Here is an 18,727-nt window from a genome sequence, read left to right as displayed (position 1 = left end):
GAACAATCCTTTATTTAGCTGCACCTGCACCTTAATGCCTAATGAGTTTAGTCTGATGGAATCCAGACCTCAGGAAGGATTATAAATTCTCATTTGATTTCATTTACTTCTAAAATACCTTAAACCAGCTGTACCAGTCCAGAATCCAGTCCTTCTTTCTCTATCAGTTTTTCAAGTGTTGAAAAACTTTTGCTGTCTTAAGTAACTTTACGCTATATAATGATACTGCAATAGTAACAAAAAACAGAGAGCAGCTTGAAAAAAATCATGTGGTAGAAGATAATTAGCATATAAGCTTAAAAGCATCAGATTATGAGCACAACTTTCATAAAGTTCTTTTGGCCATGGAGGGAAGATTTGGAACTTTCTCTGCAGACACCAGAGGTACCTTTAGCCACTTCTGTCTGTTTTATATAAACACATCAGAGATGTTCAGGCAGTGACCTCCCCAAAATTACTAACTTGGGCTGTTTGTTATGAATAACATCTAATTTATCAAATACTTTGAAAGACTTATTGCTTTGCTCCAGCGTAGGTACTGGAATGCAAGGGTAAGATTTGATCCTGTTACATCTCTGCATGATGGAATCATTGCATTGAGGAGTTGCTATAACATGATTTGATTTTAATTTGCGTGTCCTCTGCACATGCCAGTTGCAGATTAAGGTGTCTGTGCTCCCTGCAGGATCCCATCTTCCTGCAAGTCCTTCCCCTGGGGGCTTTTTTCCCCATTTTAGGTTTGCCTGTAGCAGTCTCTCACACTGCCTCTTATCTCCCCTGCCTGAATGCACTTTATTTCTGACCAGATCTGCTCAGCCACTTGTCTCTCCTTCCGTGGGCCTGGGGATGTTTCCATTTGCTCAGTGCTGTGTGTACAAGCAGTCAGGGCAGGCTGCTGCTTTTTGCATCAGTGATTTTTTGAGACCTGCTCAGTCTCAGAGCAGGTTGCAGGAAGCACCTTGGGCCCCATTTGTCGAGTGTCTGGACTGGGGGATTATTTTTCTCAATAAACCTTATTGCTGCTCAACTTCTCTCCCTCTTTGTGCTCTGCAACCTCTTCCCCCTTGAGACACCCATCACCCTCCTCCTCCTCCAGACCTGCCCTTGTCTGTGCTGTGGCTGCCACCTCAGCCTGATCCTCATTGTGATTCCTCCCCTGATTGCCTCTATCTCTGTGACCTTTGGATGCACTGGCAAAATGTGTGACTTTTAATTCACACCTGACAAAGCTGGCACAGCTTTCCTGGGAAGTTGGCCTGGCCAGACACAGCTCCCAGATTCCATCAAATTCCATCAGTTTCCGTCAGGGAAGAGCCTTGCTGTCCCCTGAATGACAAAGAGCCAGTGAGCAGCGTGATGCACCCATCATCTCTGCTCAAAGGGGGAAGGGAAAAATGTACTCCTGCATCTGCCACCATCTGCAGCATCACCACAGTCCCCTGCTTGCCACTGGAAACAGCCACCCACAAGGTTTTGGGAATGGGAGAGCTGGTGGGGCAAAGCCCCAGGTCAGCACTGTCCTGGGTTCTCCCTTTGCTGTGAAAGGAGGAAGAGAAACAAGATCTGAGAGCCTGGAGAGGGGGGCCCTGCAGGAGATTTCCTTATAGTGGATTCCAGGAGAATGAGGGTAGAAATAGAGGGAGTCTCAAAAGAAACTATCTCATGAACTCCCATTTTTTTTCTTTTCCCTGTCACCCCCCCAAATTCCCCATTCCCTCACACCACTCAAATCCCACAGCAATCCTCAGTGTTACAGCAGCTGCAGATGGATCGCAGCCCCATGTGCTGCTGTGTTTCACGTGGCAGGGCTGTGAATAAGGTATTCTGCAGAAACACAACTCTTCCCTGCTTATTTAACTTTGCTTTCCCCAGATACACATGCAGACACAGCAAACAGCACCAGGAGTCACACCACCACCAGTCTGTTTACTATTAGAAGAGTTTCGTGTTCGCAGAGCAGTCCCACGTGTAAATTTTTCACAATACCTTTCATCTCGTCTGGCTCTGCTTTCAGCAGAGAAACCACAGCCTGAGCGGGTACCCATCAGGGTAAGAAAATGGATTACCTGTGCATAACCTGCCCAGATACCTCATGGATGTTCCTTAAAAATAAATGGTTTTACCATCCAGCATTGCCTCAAGGTGTCCGCAGAGAAATCCCAGCAGGGAACGTCTGAATTCAGACAGCAGCACGCACGATTCTCTCTGTCCTTTCCTTCCCAATGACTGTTTGACTTTACCATCTACCACACTTGGGAATTTTCACTTAAAAGGCTCCTGGGTGAGAGGATGTGGTGGCTCACACACCCTCTGGTCCCCACAGCACATCCCATGGTGGCATGTGGCTCCTGCGCTTCGGAGCACTGCCCGACCCGGGTCCAGCACTGACCCCAGCCCTGGGAGAACACCAATTCAGGAACACCAGCAAGGGAGAAACACCAATTTCTGTCCTGAGCAGCCCTTGCTAGCCAAAGTTTGACTTAGTCAGGAGGGACTTGCTGCTGTTTGGGAGATAATTAAACCCATCTTCCCTCGCCCGGCTGTTTGCACACGCACAATGATACCATTGTTCAGAGTCATGCAACACATATGCTGACATTAAAGTGTTTAATCTTGTACTACAGTATTCCATTATTTTTTGGACATCTGTACATGATAGAAGGGCTACGTATTAGGGGATTTGTTGACAAAGAAATGGCTAATGCTGATACATGTGTGGACTGAAAGGATCTTTCCAAGTCGTGTTCTGCAGTAGGGAGGCTGCTGCTTCCCAGGCCTGAAGCCTGGCACAGATGTGATATGCACTGCTGCTATTACCACTTCTCAATTTATAACAAGGAGTCAGTGTTTAGAAGAATTTTGGAAGCTCCCTGCTGGGTTTGTGGCTAGGTGGTCTTGCTGGCAATACCAGCTCCATGCTGAAAGCTGAAAAAATGAAGTGATGGCTAAAGGGAGAATATTAACTCCAGAGGGGTTTTTTTCCCCTTTCGAAGCAAAAATGCTTACCCCAGATCACTTTGCAGAGTGAGCACTAAAGAATTTCCAACCTCTGGGTTTGAGGATCAGGATTTATGGAGCCTGGTTTTCATCTTCTTTGAAATTAGTGTATTATTCCCTCTCTCCACCCATGGATGGGGCAGGACTTTGCCCTGGCACACTCTGAATTTACCATGCAAGGAACAGTTTATCACCCTCTCCTCCCTGGGGTGCAGGTTCCCTTCTGCTGAGCTGTGCCTTGGCTCAGAGCAGCCCCTCCAGCAAAGGGCACACGGGGACAGGGCTTGGGCAGATGGGCCCAGAGCCCCCCAAATGTCTGGGGGTGCTGAGCCTGTGGCTCAAGGACAGGCTGTGTTTTTAGGAGTGGCAGGATGGCAGCAATCCCCGGTGATGGGATGCACTAATGAGTTATAGAAAAACCTCAGCCTATTTTTCTAGTGAGCTTATCTCACAGATCAAAATCTAGGCTGTATTTGTTTTTCCTTAAGTTTCTCCAAAAACCTGCACTAGCTTCTCGATGACTGGGAGAGCTGCAGCTATTCCATGTAAAAGGCCCTCCAAATACTGTTTTTATCACACTTAAAAAAAATTAAAATATATATCCCATCACACACCCCAGGACACTTGCTCTACTCCATTTATAGAACTCCCAATTTGTATTCTTCAACTACTTCTTCAAATATTTCTGTTACTGCTGCTTTAGCTGCCCATTGTCAGCATGTAAATCATGAAGCCGAGAGAATGAAACAAATGAAAACCAATCACAGAACTTTGCATTCCCAGATTCTTGCCATTATAAATTTCCTGCCACTGCCCCTGTAACTGTTGCTGTCAAGCACAATGAGGAGGGAAACATGTGCCTTCACAGACTGTGGCCTGGCATGACATTGCTGCAATAATCTTTATTATAGTCTCCCTTTTCCTCTGAAAAATTGAAGGACTGACCCCGCATTTCTTGCTCAATCAGGTGTCCTGCTGAGCCCAGTGGGCTCCTCCAGCTGCAGAGACCGCTGGATCCTTCCCCTAATTGCTTTCCTCCTTCTTGAACCTCAGCAACATAAGGAGAAAAGGCCTAAATTTCATAAGCGCCACGGTTCTATCCACCAATTTAGAGACAAAGAAGTGCAATTTATAGAGGGGAACATTTAATTCCTGTTAATTAGAAGCCCATCAAGAGGTCTGGGATTTGGCATGGATAAAATTCACAGCTCAATTTCACAAGCACCACGAGCCCCAAGCCCAAGGGGTGGCCCTGGCCTCCCTCCCGCCGTGCTGGGAGGGCCCTGGGTCCCTGTGTCGGGAGCTGGGAGAGGACAGCATCCACCCCAAAGCTCATCTGGGGAAAGGAAGGGTTTTTTCCAGCTGAATACACTTCCCAAGGGAGCTGGAGGGCGAGAAAGGAGACAGGAGGGGAGCTTCCCTTGGAGACCCAGGCTGGAAGGGCTGGTGGGGCTGGCCCAGGGCAGCTGGTTCCTGGGGATCTCCTGCTCTGCACTGAGATGATGCAGCAGAGATGCTGAAGCTTGGGCTTCGGGGAAATAAAGGTAAATTTTCTTGGAAAATTCAGATAAGACTTTGCACTGCTGGATGCAAACGTGTCAGTCAGAGTTCAGTTTGCTCTTTCATGGAAACACTGAGGCTGAGATCAATCTGCTGGACCTCAGGACAATCCAGGCAGCCCTGGACACCTCTGCCCATTTTCTGTGGCTCTGCAGCTGTTGAGAAAGCAAATAAAGGCTTTCCTGCCCTCTAAACTCACCACACAGACTCTGAAAACCTGTTAATGCCAGAGTGTGGCAGATTTTTTTTTGGCATCCAAATCTCTGAGGGGTTTCTCAAGGCAACTGGTGATGGCTCAGCAGCAGGCTGAGGCAAGGGGGTGTTGTCTTTTGGAATCTATTTTCCTTTGACTTATCTTTCAGTCTCAGGAATTCGGGACCTTTAATCTATTTGAGATTAAAGTCATTTACAAATCCCTTCTGGCCTTTTTTGGGAGTGAAGAAGTTACAGACACCCTACTGCACATTCCTTCTGGTGCCTTTTTCCATTGTAAATGAGAAACAAGTAGCTCTAATTGTTGTAAGCACTACAATAAATGAGACAACTGCTCTCAAAGTGCCTTATAAAAACAATTAACATATTATCAGGTGAAAGCGTTAACAAGAAAGTCTAAATTTTTACTTGTTTATATATTCAAAGTATATTCTAAGTGCATCACCCAAATGTGCCAGGGAGGAAGAGGTGTGGAATTACCAAAGCATTCCCAGTTTGACAACCTGGGAATGGAGTCTTCATTTGATGTTGAATGTCTTTCTGAAAAGCAGCTTTTTGCATCTTCAGAAAACAAGAGAGTAAAAATACCAGAGCAGGGAGATTGGCCTCCCATGAAATCCATTGAAATTAGTGAAAACTTTTCTGTTGGCTTCCCTGATGTTTAGATAAGCTCTTTAATGTTTCGGTAATAATTATTTTTTTAACACAGTCATCCTTGGAAAAAAAAAATCTTGCTGTGAAAAGATTCACCCGGGGCTGGTGATTGACACTGTGCTGCTGAGCTGGGATATGTGGGGAGAAATAACCAAGAGCTGCCAGCTCTGCCTCACCATGATCCCTGCTGCCAAACCCTGCCTCCAGCAGCCCTGACACAAACCCAGAGCTCCAGCCAGTGTTTGTGAATTAGCTCAGGTTGGCTTTGTATTTGCCAGCAGAGATTTACAGAGGAGCTGCAAACTGCTGGGGTGCTTATTTCTAATCTCAACGTACTTTGCTGTGGAAATGACCAGCCGTGGGATCAGCTGAATTTCCAGCTTTATGCTGATGTGTCATTTGTTTTGGAAATTTGGGCACCTGGGGTGCTAAATCAGGACCAGGAGGTTTTCTGTCCAACATTGGTTTTTTGGTACTGGTTTTAACTGCATTGCTCCAAGTTCTAAATATCAACAGCTACACATTTTCATCCCTGCATGCTAAAGTTTTTAAGTTCTGTATCTTCAGCACACGTCAGAACAAGCACCAGTATTTGTTGACATTTTATCTCCATCTTTCCCATATTTTTGGATCTGATACCTGGCTACTTCACACCTGAGCACATGCACCCATCCTGTTTTCTTTTAACCATCCCTGCCAGTTGCACAACCGTGTCCTGCCCCCTCTTGTATCACCATCAGGCCACAACAGAGGCTTGGAGAGACAAAAGACTTCAGAGAGCTGGGAGCCCTCTCTGTCTCAGATAGAGCAGCCCTCAGATCCTGCTCAGATAGGCAAGGCCAGGCTCTGAAAGGTGCAGATCTCACTTGCATATTTGTGACAGGTGTGGCCAAGCTACTGATAACCACCAGCCTGAGATATTCCTTGTTTTGGCTGCACCACCTCAATCGTCCCCCCACGATTTTTGGTGTCCTGCCTATTTTCTCATGCATCTGATGTCCTCCTCCACCCCACAGCTCTCAACTCCCATCCTTTCCCAAGGACTGTGCCAGAGGGAGTGTCTGACCATCCCCGTTCACCACAGCTCCAATCAGCTGCCACACTCACCATGCCAAGGGTTATTCTACACCAGCAAATGTTGAGCCCTGTGTTAAATTAGGCCAGAATTCGTCTGCAGTGCTTGTGCCTCCAAAATGCAATAGCATTTCTATGTTTACACATGCGTCACCTGTGAGTGACTTTGATTGTTTTATAAGGAGGGGAAATGCACTCTTTTCCCACAGTCAAGGCACACAGTCTGTTTCATAGCAGAATTATTTTTCAAGGGTGTTCTTCCTTTTCCTATTTTACAACCTTTGATTGCACATCCAGAGCTTTGGCTTCCTCTCCAAGCAGCTGCCTTGCCAAGGCGTTTGAATTGTGAGCTGGAATTTCCAATGTTTGAAATTAGCATCTGGGCTAAAACCATTCACCAAAGCCTTTGGGTAGTAGATTTGTGAGAACTGTGAGCCTGGGCCAAAGATGAGTTGAAGTTCTGTGGGCAGAAGGGCTATGAAGCATATCCAGCAAATATTCAAAATGCTTGATGCCTTTTAAGGGAGAATTTAACATTAATTTAGCATTAATGGCTAACAAACAGCTGAGACTAAGTCCTGCAAGAATGACCAAAAGGTTCTTCTTATGGTCATTGTGCCAATGGGGATCGTGGATTTTATAAATCTCACGGAGAAACCACAGTCACATCCAAAGAGCTGCAGCAATTCTCCTGACTCTTTCAGTGAACACTTAAAATACCACTATTCCCCCCTGCCTTTTTTTTTTTTTTAAGCTCTCCCCCCTACTCTCCCCCTTCCAGCTCCTCAGGTAATTAACTGGAAATGACCCAGTTGCAGCATTGTCAAAGGTCTAACACCCATCAAACCCAGGAAACTCAGGCTCCTTGAATGCTCCCCTGCTTACCCCGTGCTGTTGTGCTTAAGGTATTACAGGGGTCTGCAAAAAGTGCTTGATCAGATATACTGTACCATATGTTCCCAAATACCAACACACAGCAGCATGACTTAGGGATAGGGTTTCAGCCTTCATAATGAAGAGTCTTGCTTTTATGAGTTCGAGTCAGACCCTTAACGTTATTTTAACATAGATTTTGGTGTTTAATTATGTAATAAGATTTACTGCAGTCATCTAACAGATGTTGATTCAGGGTCAGTGTTTCTCATAAATTAGTTCTGAAAGGATTTGTTACTTCTGGGTCAGCAGATAGGTCCAGAGTGCAAAGAAAAAGGGGAAAAACAATAAACACTGAGTTGAAGGGTTTCTTGGGATTCTTACTTCAGTTACATATCCACATATTTTCATGATCTTAATGACTACAGCCACAGGAATGTTTGCTTTAACACTAAAGATGGCTCAGGCCAAAACCCTATATCCAAACATCTGCAAAGCATGGGAAAGTTCAAACTTTGGGGCTCTTTATTTCATGACCCCGGCCGTTAATTTTTCATACTAACACGACACATTTTTTCTAGGGCTCAGCAGTGGGAATTGCTGTGAACTTTAGCAGCACCCCAAAAAGTTTCATCTTCATGTGTTTGTTGTCAGACCTTGTGTATAAAGTGCAGCTAAAGGCCAGTGTTGGTTGATGTGGTTGTCATCACACACACACTGAAAATGTGCACCCACCTTCCTCTGGAAATTCAGACTTTGGAAGGAAATTGTATTTGTACATCCTACTGCTAACAGCTGCAACTAAACCCACACAGCATTATCCTCATTCTTCTACGTTTGTGGTTAAAGGAGTGAGTCCGTATTAAAGTATTTTTCCGTTCCCCTTTAATTTAGCTTCAGATAAATTCCTTTAAAACAGAAATTACGCTCTTTATATCTTATTCTATTAGGAGTACTTTGGAGGAAAGGGATTGAGGCACGTTTTATAGCGTTGCTAGCACGTCCAGGGCTGTTGCAGTCTGCCAAGTCTTTTACAAACACCGGTGAATATTCACAATATTCCTCCACATCAGGGTATGAGACACCAAATGTTGTCCCTGAGATGTTTTAGTAGAGGTGCAACAGAGACTGCTCAACACATAAAACCATTTGCTGAACTTAATCACCTTTGTCTTGGAAAGTTTAGAGGTTTCATACCTAAAAAACTCCTCTAAGATGAATCCCAGCTATGAGTAAGAGCTCTGCAGCATTTCCCTGAGCAGCAATCACACAGTGGCAAACTGGACTCCTCACAGAAGGGATGTGAGAGGGGAGGAAGAGTCCATGGCCAGCAGCTGAGCCTGGGCCAGCAAAGCAGGGCTGAACCTGCTCCATGCTTGGACACAGCCCTGTTCCCAGAGCCTCTGTCCCTGCCATGGGGACACCCTGGCCAGTGCTGGTCTGTGTACCATGCAGAGCTGTAAATTTAAACAGCACTTTCCAGACCCAGGGTTGGAAACTCCTCTTTTTTCAGGAGTAATTCCCTTTAAGTCAATGGATTTACACAATGGATTTGCTGCTGCCAGAAGAAAATCAGGCCTGTAGAAAGACACACATCCTTTGCCAAGGAAATCTCAGAGCTAACTACTTGAATTGTGCAGTCAAGCTGCAGAGAGGTCAAGTGGACAGACGACAGGACTGGGACATATAGGAAGTCCCTGGTTCAAACCTCAGCTCTTAAAATGTCACGCGTTGTGACCTTGGGCGAGTCAGTTCATCCCCTCATACCTCCACTTCCCCCTTCTCCTTTGTCTGACTTGTCTGTTTAATTTGGAATTTGTTCCAGGAAGGGTGCCCTGCCTCCTGTGCTGGGCTGGGGCACTGACACCTCTCCTCCCCCTGGCTGGAGCACTGGCTTGGAGCCTTTGTTTCCCCCCAGCACTGACCTCTGCTTCCGGGCCCGCGGGCAGGGCTACAAGGGACCACCAGCCGTCCATCAGGGGACAGGCAGACCTGTCACCCTGTGGGACAACACACGTCCCAACACCGGCCTGGGAGGATCTGGCACTTGTTATTTCACAGTCAGGAGGCAGAAGAAAGCCCTCCCTTTGAACAGTTGCTGCACAGCCCTGATCACTGAAGGTCCTTTGAAACGAAAGCTTTGACCCTACGGAGCGGAGCCATGAGCTTGTGATGAGTTCAGCTGGCACCAAGTGTGGCTCACTGGCATGGGAAGCCTCAAGGGCTGGAATTTGTGTCTGTAGTGTGTGGGTATGAGTGTGTGTGACTGTCAGAGGCAGAGCCAGGCCAAGGACCAGCTCTCCTGAAAAGGGCCATCTGTTTGTCCCACAGCAGCTCGGTCGTTATCGGTGGCAAACGTCCAGAGTCACTTGTCAGGCACAAAGCTGCCAAAAATCATTAAAACACAATGGCCCCCTGTGCCAGCCAACTGTAAAACCATTCCAAAGGGAGCCTGATAAACACATTTATCCCTATAACAGCCCAGATAGGGGCAGGTATTTCCCACGTGCTTTAACGATTGGAGCAGCCCGCGAGACGCTGCGATCACGATCAGATTTTCCTGCCCTTTCCTGCTGTGACAACCCACGGGTGTGTTTGGTGGTGAGGGGAAGGGGAAGGGGAGCAGGGCAGGGGCTGACGGGCTGTTTTCTGTTCCAGTGGAGCACGACAGAGAGTTCCACCACCAGCGCTGCCACTACCGCGAGTTCCGCTTCGACCTCTCGCGCATCCCGGAGGGGGAGGCGGTGACGGCGGCCGAGTTCAGGATTTACAAGGATTACATCCGCGAGCGCTTCGACAACGAGACCTTCCAGATCAGCGTCTACCAGGTCCTGCAGGAGCACCCGGGAAGGTGAGGGGCCTGCAGGGAGACCCTGCTGGCACAAGAGCTGGGGTTGTTCCTCCAGGGAGTTACAGCCAGGTCTCGATGCCATCAGCAGGAGTGGGTTTGACGTGGGACCCAGGGAATGTCAACCCTGCTGCTGCTGCAGGCACACGGCTCCCGTGTGTTGTGACATGGGGACAGGTGCCCTGTGAGCCTCCCGTGCCCCAGGGAGCATCCCCAGCCTGGGCAGCAGCCTGGGCGTGTGCTAGTGCAGAAAAACGATCATAAACCAGCGATATTTCAAGATTTCTGGAAGTTCCCCCCCTTCCTCCTGCCTCTGATGGATCCTGAGGTGGCAAACCCAAATGCTTCCTTTGGAATTGTAGCTTAATTACCAGCCCTTATTATCAAAGGCATTCGAGCTCCCTAATTAACAAAGACAGATGACACCATGCTTTTTATATTGACTGATCGCTTTGCATGTGCAAAACTACAAGATGAGCTATTAAATAGCTTCCAAGCAATTATTAATGTATGCCAAGCCCCCTGACAAATCCTCCAGGGAACTTGAATAAGAACATATGTTCAATTTTCTCATCTGGTTTTAGTTCCAATTAATCAGCAATCCCAAACCACTTATCAAAGGCACTTAGTTTCATTTGCACATATTTCTCTCACATACAAATCCTACCAAAAGTGAGATTGCATTTATTTACGTGAAAAGTATTTACAATCTCATTCTAGTCAGAAGTTATTCTTTAGGACTACTAAATATGGGCTAATAATACTACAGTTCTAATTTAGGTTTATGAAAAGAGAAACACTAGGGATTTAAAAAGTGAAAAGTCCACAAGGGTAAGGAAAAAAGTATAATCAGAACTCTGGCTTTATAGTTTTATAAGAGCTAATAAAAATGCAGAAAAAATTGAAATATGTCAGGAAACCTTGTCAACTTTTTTTTTAATGATGAGAATTTCTACTGGCTTTACTGGATGGTAAAAATATTTAACCATGGGTGTGTTTTCTTCCATGTCTGAAATTCTGATTTTATAGCTTAAAACTCACAGTTCTCCTGGCATTTATAATGATGCAATTATTTGCGGTGTTTGTGGCCTGTGCTAAAATGAATCTATTTTTATCAAACAGTGGTAATTCAAACTGTGCATTTTAACCAGGTCTTCCTTGAAGGAGACAAGCCAGAACTGTTCAAGGACCCTTTAGATGTCCTGTTTACCCTCAGCATTTCAGTTTATTCCCTCTTAGGCCATTCCAGAGGCAGCAGCCTCATTTTGCTGTATTCCTTGGGTGGATTATTTAGGTCCAGGCCTGCAGGGATGTCTTTCCAGTGTTGGGAAGAGCAGAAACTCTAGATGTGTTGGCAGAGGAGGAGGAACCAGCCTGTGTGCGTTGGGGAATTGCCAGGAACCTGTTCTTGAGTAAATGACCTTCCTCATCAGATGCCAGGGAAGTTCTCCCTCGGGTCCTGGTGAGTGAGGTGCCCATTAGGAATCTTACTGACAGAGCCAGAACGAGGTCTGATATCTGAATTTTACAATGGTGCATCCAAAAGTTTGTTACAGCTTTGTTTAGAGAGGATGAGAAGGCACCATTGTGGAGCAGCAAATGCTTCTGCAAACTGTCTCCTCCACTAATTCCTATTCCTAAAGGAAAAAAAATGTGTGCAAAGGGAGGGCATATACATCAAGTCTGGAAGAGGTGAGGAATCTTGCTAATTATACAGATGTTCCAGCCACAAGATTAGATGCAGTTTAGTGCATCATATTCACCACAGGAACACTATTTTTAATGAGTGTTCATGCATATTCCCCTTTTGCATACATTTTGGCACAGGCTATGGTGAGTTTTGAACAGTTTGTCCTGAAAAAACATCCCTGTTGGTTTGGATTGACCAAAGGTAAAAATATTGTCACTAACATTTGTAAAAATATTTGCTCTTTTTCTGCATTTTTCCACTGACATTTTCCACCCGGCTCTGTCACAGCCCAGTCATCCAAGTCAGTGTGTCATTGGGCAAGTGGAGAAAGAAAACAAACTCTCTCCAGTGTTGATCAAAAAACACCCATTCCCTTTGATGCCTCCTTGGCTGTTTGTCTCATCCCGAGCCGCTGGAAAGTCAGCCCCATCTGACGTTGTTAGCAACAGGAGCAAAACAAAGCCAAACCCTCCCCCCCACGCAGGCAGGGAAACCTCTGCTGCCTTTGGGTTTCCTTCTCTGCTGCTGAAACAGAAGCACTGCTGGAATTTGCCTTTTGAGACCCAAAAAATGAGAGATTCCCCAGGCTGGTGCTGCTCCCGCGCAGTGCCCGAGGCACGGCAGCTCCTGCCAGGGGCAGCTCAGCATCACCTCAGGCTCAGCAGAGGGCAGGACAGCTCCCAGGGCCACACAGCAGCACAGGGCGGGCTGGAAAGCTCAGGCTGAGGGTGGCTGGAGGGATTTTCCTCTGTGAGATGCACTGAAGGCAGGATTTTCAGTGAAACCACAGATGAGCCTCCGGTTTGGAGGGTGTGATGGTGCCTTCAGCTCACACAGAGCAGAGGAATGAGCAGTTAATGACTTCACGAGTTCAGACAGGTTGGAGGTATCTAACCAGCAACATCTCTTGTGTGCACCTCACTGTCAGTGCAAAAGCCAGGCTTAGGGGTTTCCAGAGCAGCAGCTGCACCCCCAGCACACTGTCCCTGAAATCCTGTCCCTCAACAGCACAAACATCTGCAGGGGAGAAACTCTGCCCATCCAGCTGCTCAGCCTAACAACCCTGGCAGCAAAAATGGGAGCCCAGCCCAGCCCTTTGCAGCCACTTGAGATGAGATGCCACTTGACTTTTACTACTAGAATTTGTATCTCTGTTGGACTGAAGATATTATTACAGGTGTTTGTACAAATCAGGTTAAAGGATCAAATATTCTTTCTGACTTTTCCCAAGCTTTCTTTGCAAGGCAAGCTCTTCAAACTGGCAGCATCTCCCTGCTAAGGAGGCATGCACAGCATTCTTTAGGCACATAGCATCAGTTATTCGCTTTAGGCAAACAAGTACATTCATGAACAAAAATGTCCCGAATATCACAAACACTGATGATGTTTTAACTGGTGTAACGTGTCTCAAAGCTTTCGAATGCATTGCTCAAAGTCCAGTGACTCATGTCCAACTTGTGTTTGGACGTCGTGGCTCCCTCACCCAACAGCCTGGGAAGGTGTTTTACAAACACCTGAGAAGGGTAAGAGCAGCAGGACACCACGTTTGTGGTGGCAAACCCTTCTCAGTGGGAGCTGCAGGTGGCCCCTGGGGAGCCGGGAGCTGCTCCAGTCTCCTCCTGGAAAAGGAGGGAGGGCAAAGCAGATCCCACTGCTCAGTCAGGGCATCCCCCTCAGTTCATTCACCTGGAGCTGCTGAAAAATGCAGACTGTAGAGCTGCCCCAAAGCTCAGGATCCTGCTCTTCTGTCTGCACCTTTTGAAGGTGAAATACCTCGTCCCAGAGTTACATCTCCTATTTCCTCGGACCCAGCACTTGCACTGCAGAGTGAATCCCCAGCCCTTTGAAGTCGATGGGAGTTTTGTTACTGGAGAGGATAAAACCAGGTACTTGACCAGCCTTTGGTAATTGAAATGTAGTTGTTACATGTTCACTTTGTGGCCATTATGGATTTCACGGGCTTCAAAGGCAGTGATTTGAATGCTCATGTTACCAGCCCTACAGAAAAATCAGATCTTGCAGGATGCATTCCTGGGTTTGCCTTGCAGCTGGAATGCTTTAGCCTGAGCTTCAAACCACACCACTGCTGCAGCAGATCAAACCTGAGCCCCTCTCCAGAGCCCTTTCTGCCGTTCATTGGAGTCTGGTTCCATGCTGTGGGTTGAAACATGTAATTCTAGTACCTCAGAAAGGCTTAGGCCCACCCAACCCATAAAGCAGATGTGCCTTCTTTTTGGAGCTTTTTAAAGTTCCAGTGTGATCGTTCTGAGGATGGCCCAGCACAGCACAGTTTGATTTTATGATGTGCCCCAGCACCACGACACCATCTGCAAATACTGACAATAACTTTGATTATAATTTTTGGTGACTTATCTGCAGCTCAGTTGGTAACTACATTTATCTCTCAGCAAGTAGCAAGGGAACTTGAGCACAGAGATCCTGCAGCTCTCCAAGAACAGAGCTGTATCTGGTTTTCTCCCTCAGACCATTCCTAAAAGCCACTGAAGCCTGCAAAAGCTCTGACAAACCTTGAACTCAGCGAGGCACAGCTCTTCACAGGCACTTGAGGAGCTGCAGGAGGCATTTTGCACACCCCAGTGGGTCCTTGCTGGGTGAGTGATGCTCTAATGAACAGCCCTTCAAAGCTGAGCAGAAACAGCTGCACAGAAAGTGTCAGACATACGTGTATAACCTCATTTCTCACAGCAGTTTTTACAAAAAGCTTCATGTTTAGGAAATTTGTTGCATTTCAGTAACAAAGTCCCATTTTTAATCAGCCTTTGAGATCTAGATCTCACCCCTCTCCAACACTGTGTAAGAAGGGCAGCACAGCTACTAGAAGCACACAGAGCAGATTTAGGAATCTGCTGCAATTTTAAAGTGAATTTAGTTCTTCCCTAGATTCAACAGAATTTACACAGATCTGTTTCACTACCAGTACAGCCAGTTTTCAGGCCAATCCTTGGAAAACACCTCTAGCAAACTGAATTCCTGCTGTGGGCATCCCTTCACCTGGCAGAGCCCCCGGGTGTGTTTGGCTGGTGGCTCCTGCCCGGGGGCATGGGGAGAGCTTTTATCAGTGGGGAGGGGGAGGGAAGGACGAGCAGGGGGTCCCGGGGAAGGGAAGGTGTGGGAGGAGGGCTGCACCAGGTCTGTGTGCAGAGGGTGTTGCAAACGTGCCAGGGAGAGGCCCAGGGAGATCCTGGGGCCCTCTCAGAGTAGGAAAGTCTGAAAAATATTTTCCTAAGCTTGTCTTTGGACAGCTGCAGCTGACTTTAGGCAATGACACCAGGCAAAGTGGAATCTGGATATGGCAGGTTTTTAATCCAAACAGATGTCTTCTAACCCCACATCTCCTCTCTCCCTCCCAGGATGCCCTTTTTGCCTTCTCCTCCCTCCACCTGCTCAAAGTTGGATGTGAATAACCCCCTTCCCCCCGTGCCAGCTCTGTCCTTGGGCTGCCTGTTGGAAAACTTGCACCGTGCCTGTGACCCAAACAGCCCCTCTAGGGTCAGAGTCAGGAGGAGAGGATTGTGCTCCTGCCTTAGACACTGTGGTTTACATGCTGAATCAATAAGAATTCAACATATCCATGCCTCAAGTGTTTTCTGCTTTAGAAGCAGCAGGGTTAACCCACATTTGTAAAGCCATTCAAAGGCGAGGTGGCACTGTATGAAAACACTGATGGGTTTGTAACTCCTGCAGGTAGCAGGGAGGGATCAGGGCAGCCCTGCTGCCAGGTTGCCCTTTGGGCTGAGGGATGGCCTGTCCCTGCTGCAGGCAGGGGACAGCAGGACCTGCTGCTGCCAGGACAGAGCCAGGTGAGCCGGGGCTGCTCCCAGCACAGGCTGGTCACAGAAATCACCCTGTCTGACAGTGTGATGGAAATTGCCAAGAGTCACCTTCACTGCTGCTGCCTGTCCTTTTTCCCATTTATTTTTATCCCACTTGGAAGGGCTCGTTAGTGTTTACTACCACTTGTCAACCAGCAGCTTGAAATAACAGGGCTGACGAGTGGGATGGGGACAGGGGGTGAAGAAAACAGACGTAAAAGCAGGGACTGTTTGGCAAGAGGACTGTCCTAAAATAGTGTAGACCTTACAGCATGATAACCTACAAATGCAGAGTTTTGTCTCCTGTTCTCTTGCTAATGCAGAATTTCTATCTTTTGTTTTTTGATCCATGTTCTCCTCGTGCCCCAGCTCACCAAAGCAGGTGATTTGGGCAGATGCATCACTTCTCATTTTTGTGTTTATGGCTTCAAACCAAACTGCAGCCCAGGGACTGAAAAAGTACCCCAGCAAAAAGCAAAGAACCCATACATACTTTTTTCATGAAGCTTCATGAGTTTTAATCCTTTCTCTTGTTCCAGAATTGCCACCTTGCAACAATTTCCTTTATCCCAGACCTCCCCTGCCTTTTCTGTACTTGTATTCTCTTATTCCTGTGCTCATGCCCACAATCCTCACTTCCTCCAGCCCTTTTCTCTTCCACTGATTATTTGTGATCCCTTTCCTTGCCACCATCAGCCCTTTGGCAGGTCAACCCTTCCACCTCCAAAGCTCCAGCTGCTTCCCAGACACGATCTCACATGCATCCTGCCCAGCCACCCTCACGCTGCAGCACTTGTTACTCAGCCCTGAGCCCAGAAAACAAACTCACTGAGGAAGTTGCACAGACCACACAGCACTTACGTGACCTGCAGACAAATTTTTGGGAGCGCTTTCTAAGGGGAGGTGACTCTCCTGTCTGGCATCCAGTGCCAGACACTACCATAGACATCAGCAGGCAAATGCCAACCCCTGTCTTCATCTCAGGCTCTGCTGAGAGCCTGATGCTTGAGAAAACCGAGCAGAAAGCCTCAAATTTTATCATTGCTAAGAGCTCTGACACTCCCGCTGATGTCAGTTCTTTGAACCCTGAGCCATTTTGATGTGGTCTCAACAGAACATACTTGTGGTCTGGATGCAGACTTTGTAATTTATGTAACTCTAATCTAGACATTAACGTTTCCATGTCCCAGCCTAATATTTTTGTCGAAAGAGGATCATGTGCCTTTCCTATCTCTTGCTCTGGAAAAGGCGTGGTACAGTTTCTTGCATGCTCTGAAGTTCTAAAATGAAGGAACAGAACTCAGGGCCAAGGAACCAAAGGGGATTTTGCCTCCTTGCTGCAGAGCCATCGTTCCCACCTCTCCCGCAACATGCTCTGTGAGTACAGAATTGGAAAGTGAGGTACAGGAGTGAGATGTGCACTAGAAACCTTTTTGCTTTGAGCTGAGATCCTTATCTCACAGCTGAAACCCAAAGCAGCCACATTCGTTAGACTTAACCAGCTCTACCTTCTGTGACAAGTCATTAGATGGGAGCCCTGAGAATAAATGTTGTTTAAGTCTCAGCAGAACAACATTTCTCTGCTGTGTTTACTGTGTCTTGTCCAACAAGGACATCTCAAGGGCTGGCTGCCTATTAGCTGGTGATTTAATGCTGTTTGCCTGTCTTTGGAGAGCGGGACATTCCACTTAAAGGGGGTTGTTCTTTTTGAAAAGAACGAGAGGTTTCTTTCCATCGGAACAGGAGCCACAATCTCAGGAGCCTCTGCTTGCAACACCAGTGAGGTTTTGCATCCCAGCCCTGGCCACTGCTGGTGGGCCAGGGCGGAAAGAGCTAATCCAGGAGTGCTTGAGCTCCTCCAAAGAGCATCTGGCACGGGGCTTTTTGGGGGTCCAAATGTTCCAAGTGTGTGTGGGAAGGACATTTCCCTTCAGTGGGTCCCTTTGATCTCTCTCACTTCGGGCTTCCCCTCCAGGCCCATTGTTTGCACATTGCTGTAACTACAGGAAAACAAACGCATTATACAATTTCCCAGGCTGACTCACCCTGGTACTTGATGCCTCATGTTGTCTGCTCACCCCATTGCATCATGTCAGCATGGGAACCTTAAAGCCTGCTTTTTTCTGAGTAATAATACTGCAGTTGAGCAGCAGCTAAAACCAAAAAAATGATCATGATTGCTACTATGATCAACCTGCAAACTGCAAGGGGGGAAAAGCCAAGCAAGCCAAGTCCCTGTTAACTAACCCTTGTGTGAATCATGAGTTCCAGTCAGCTAAATAATGTACTATGTGAATATAAAAGCCCTTTACTCCTGGAAACTTGGCCTCAGCCACTGGAATGGGCCAATCCATGCAACTCCCTCATTCCTGGCTCCCCTGGGATGTGTTTGGTTCAGAGTTGTTGTAAACAGGGAAGGGTGGGAGGTGTCCTGTGCTGTGGGAATGGGGCCACTGCTCCTGGGTGGGGGTGAACCCCAGGAAATTTGTCCCCTGGTTGGAGTTCAAGCATCTTGCATTGCTGTAACTAATGCGAGAGGGGTCACCCATCCTGTTGAACTTCAGTTTTCCTGGAGCACTGAGCAGAGCTGACTGAGCTCGCAGCACCTGCACTGAGCCTCTGCATTGCTGCACCACAGCCCCTTCCTGAGCCACCCACTTTGGCTCCAAACATCCACTGCAAGATTCCCATGGGATCCCCTCTGTCCTAGCAAGGAATTGTTGCAGCAAGTCCAGTCCTGATGTAGGGCTTCTTCCAAAAAACAGAACTTTGCTTAAAGGCAAGCACTAACTGCACCCTCAGCAGCACTGGCTGCACATTCAGCCATGGGGTATCCAAATCTGCCCTGCTTTAGGGAATCCTAAACACAGAATCCTCTTTTTGCACACCCTGGGCCATGTGCTCACGTGTTCTGCAGGAAACCAGTTCAGAAATTTAATTTCATGTAAGCCAGCAGAGTCAGAGGTGGGTGGTGGCATCCCTCAG

At 47.2% G+C, this 18,727-nt stretch overlaps 1 protein-coding gene across 1 annotated transcript in view; it reads left to right on the top strand.

The window, feature by feature from the left end:
• Positions 1 to 18,727, top strand: part of BMP7 (bone morphogenetic protein 7) — a 39,382-nt gene that overhangs the window by 13,797 nt on the left and 6,858 nt on the right. Inside the window, exon 2 of the mRNA XM_063404217.1 lies at positions 10,030 to 10,222. Coding sequence (XP_063260287.1) covers positions 10,030 to 10,222 — 193 coding nt within the window. The remainder of the gene's footprint in view (positions 1 to 10,029; positions 10,223 to 18,727) is intronic.

Source organism: Prinia subflava, chromosome 8, assembly GCF_021018805.1.
Source record: "Prinia subflava isolate CZ2003 ecotype Zambia chromosome 8, Cam_Psub_1.2, whole genome shotgun sequence".
In the NCBI taxonomy this organism is placed as follows: Eukaryota; Metazoa; Chordata; class Aves; order Passeriformes; family Cisticolidae; genus Prinia; species Prinia subflava.
Note: the sequence above shows the minus strand (reverse complement) of the source record. Positions and strands in the feature narration are given on the sequence as shown.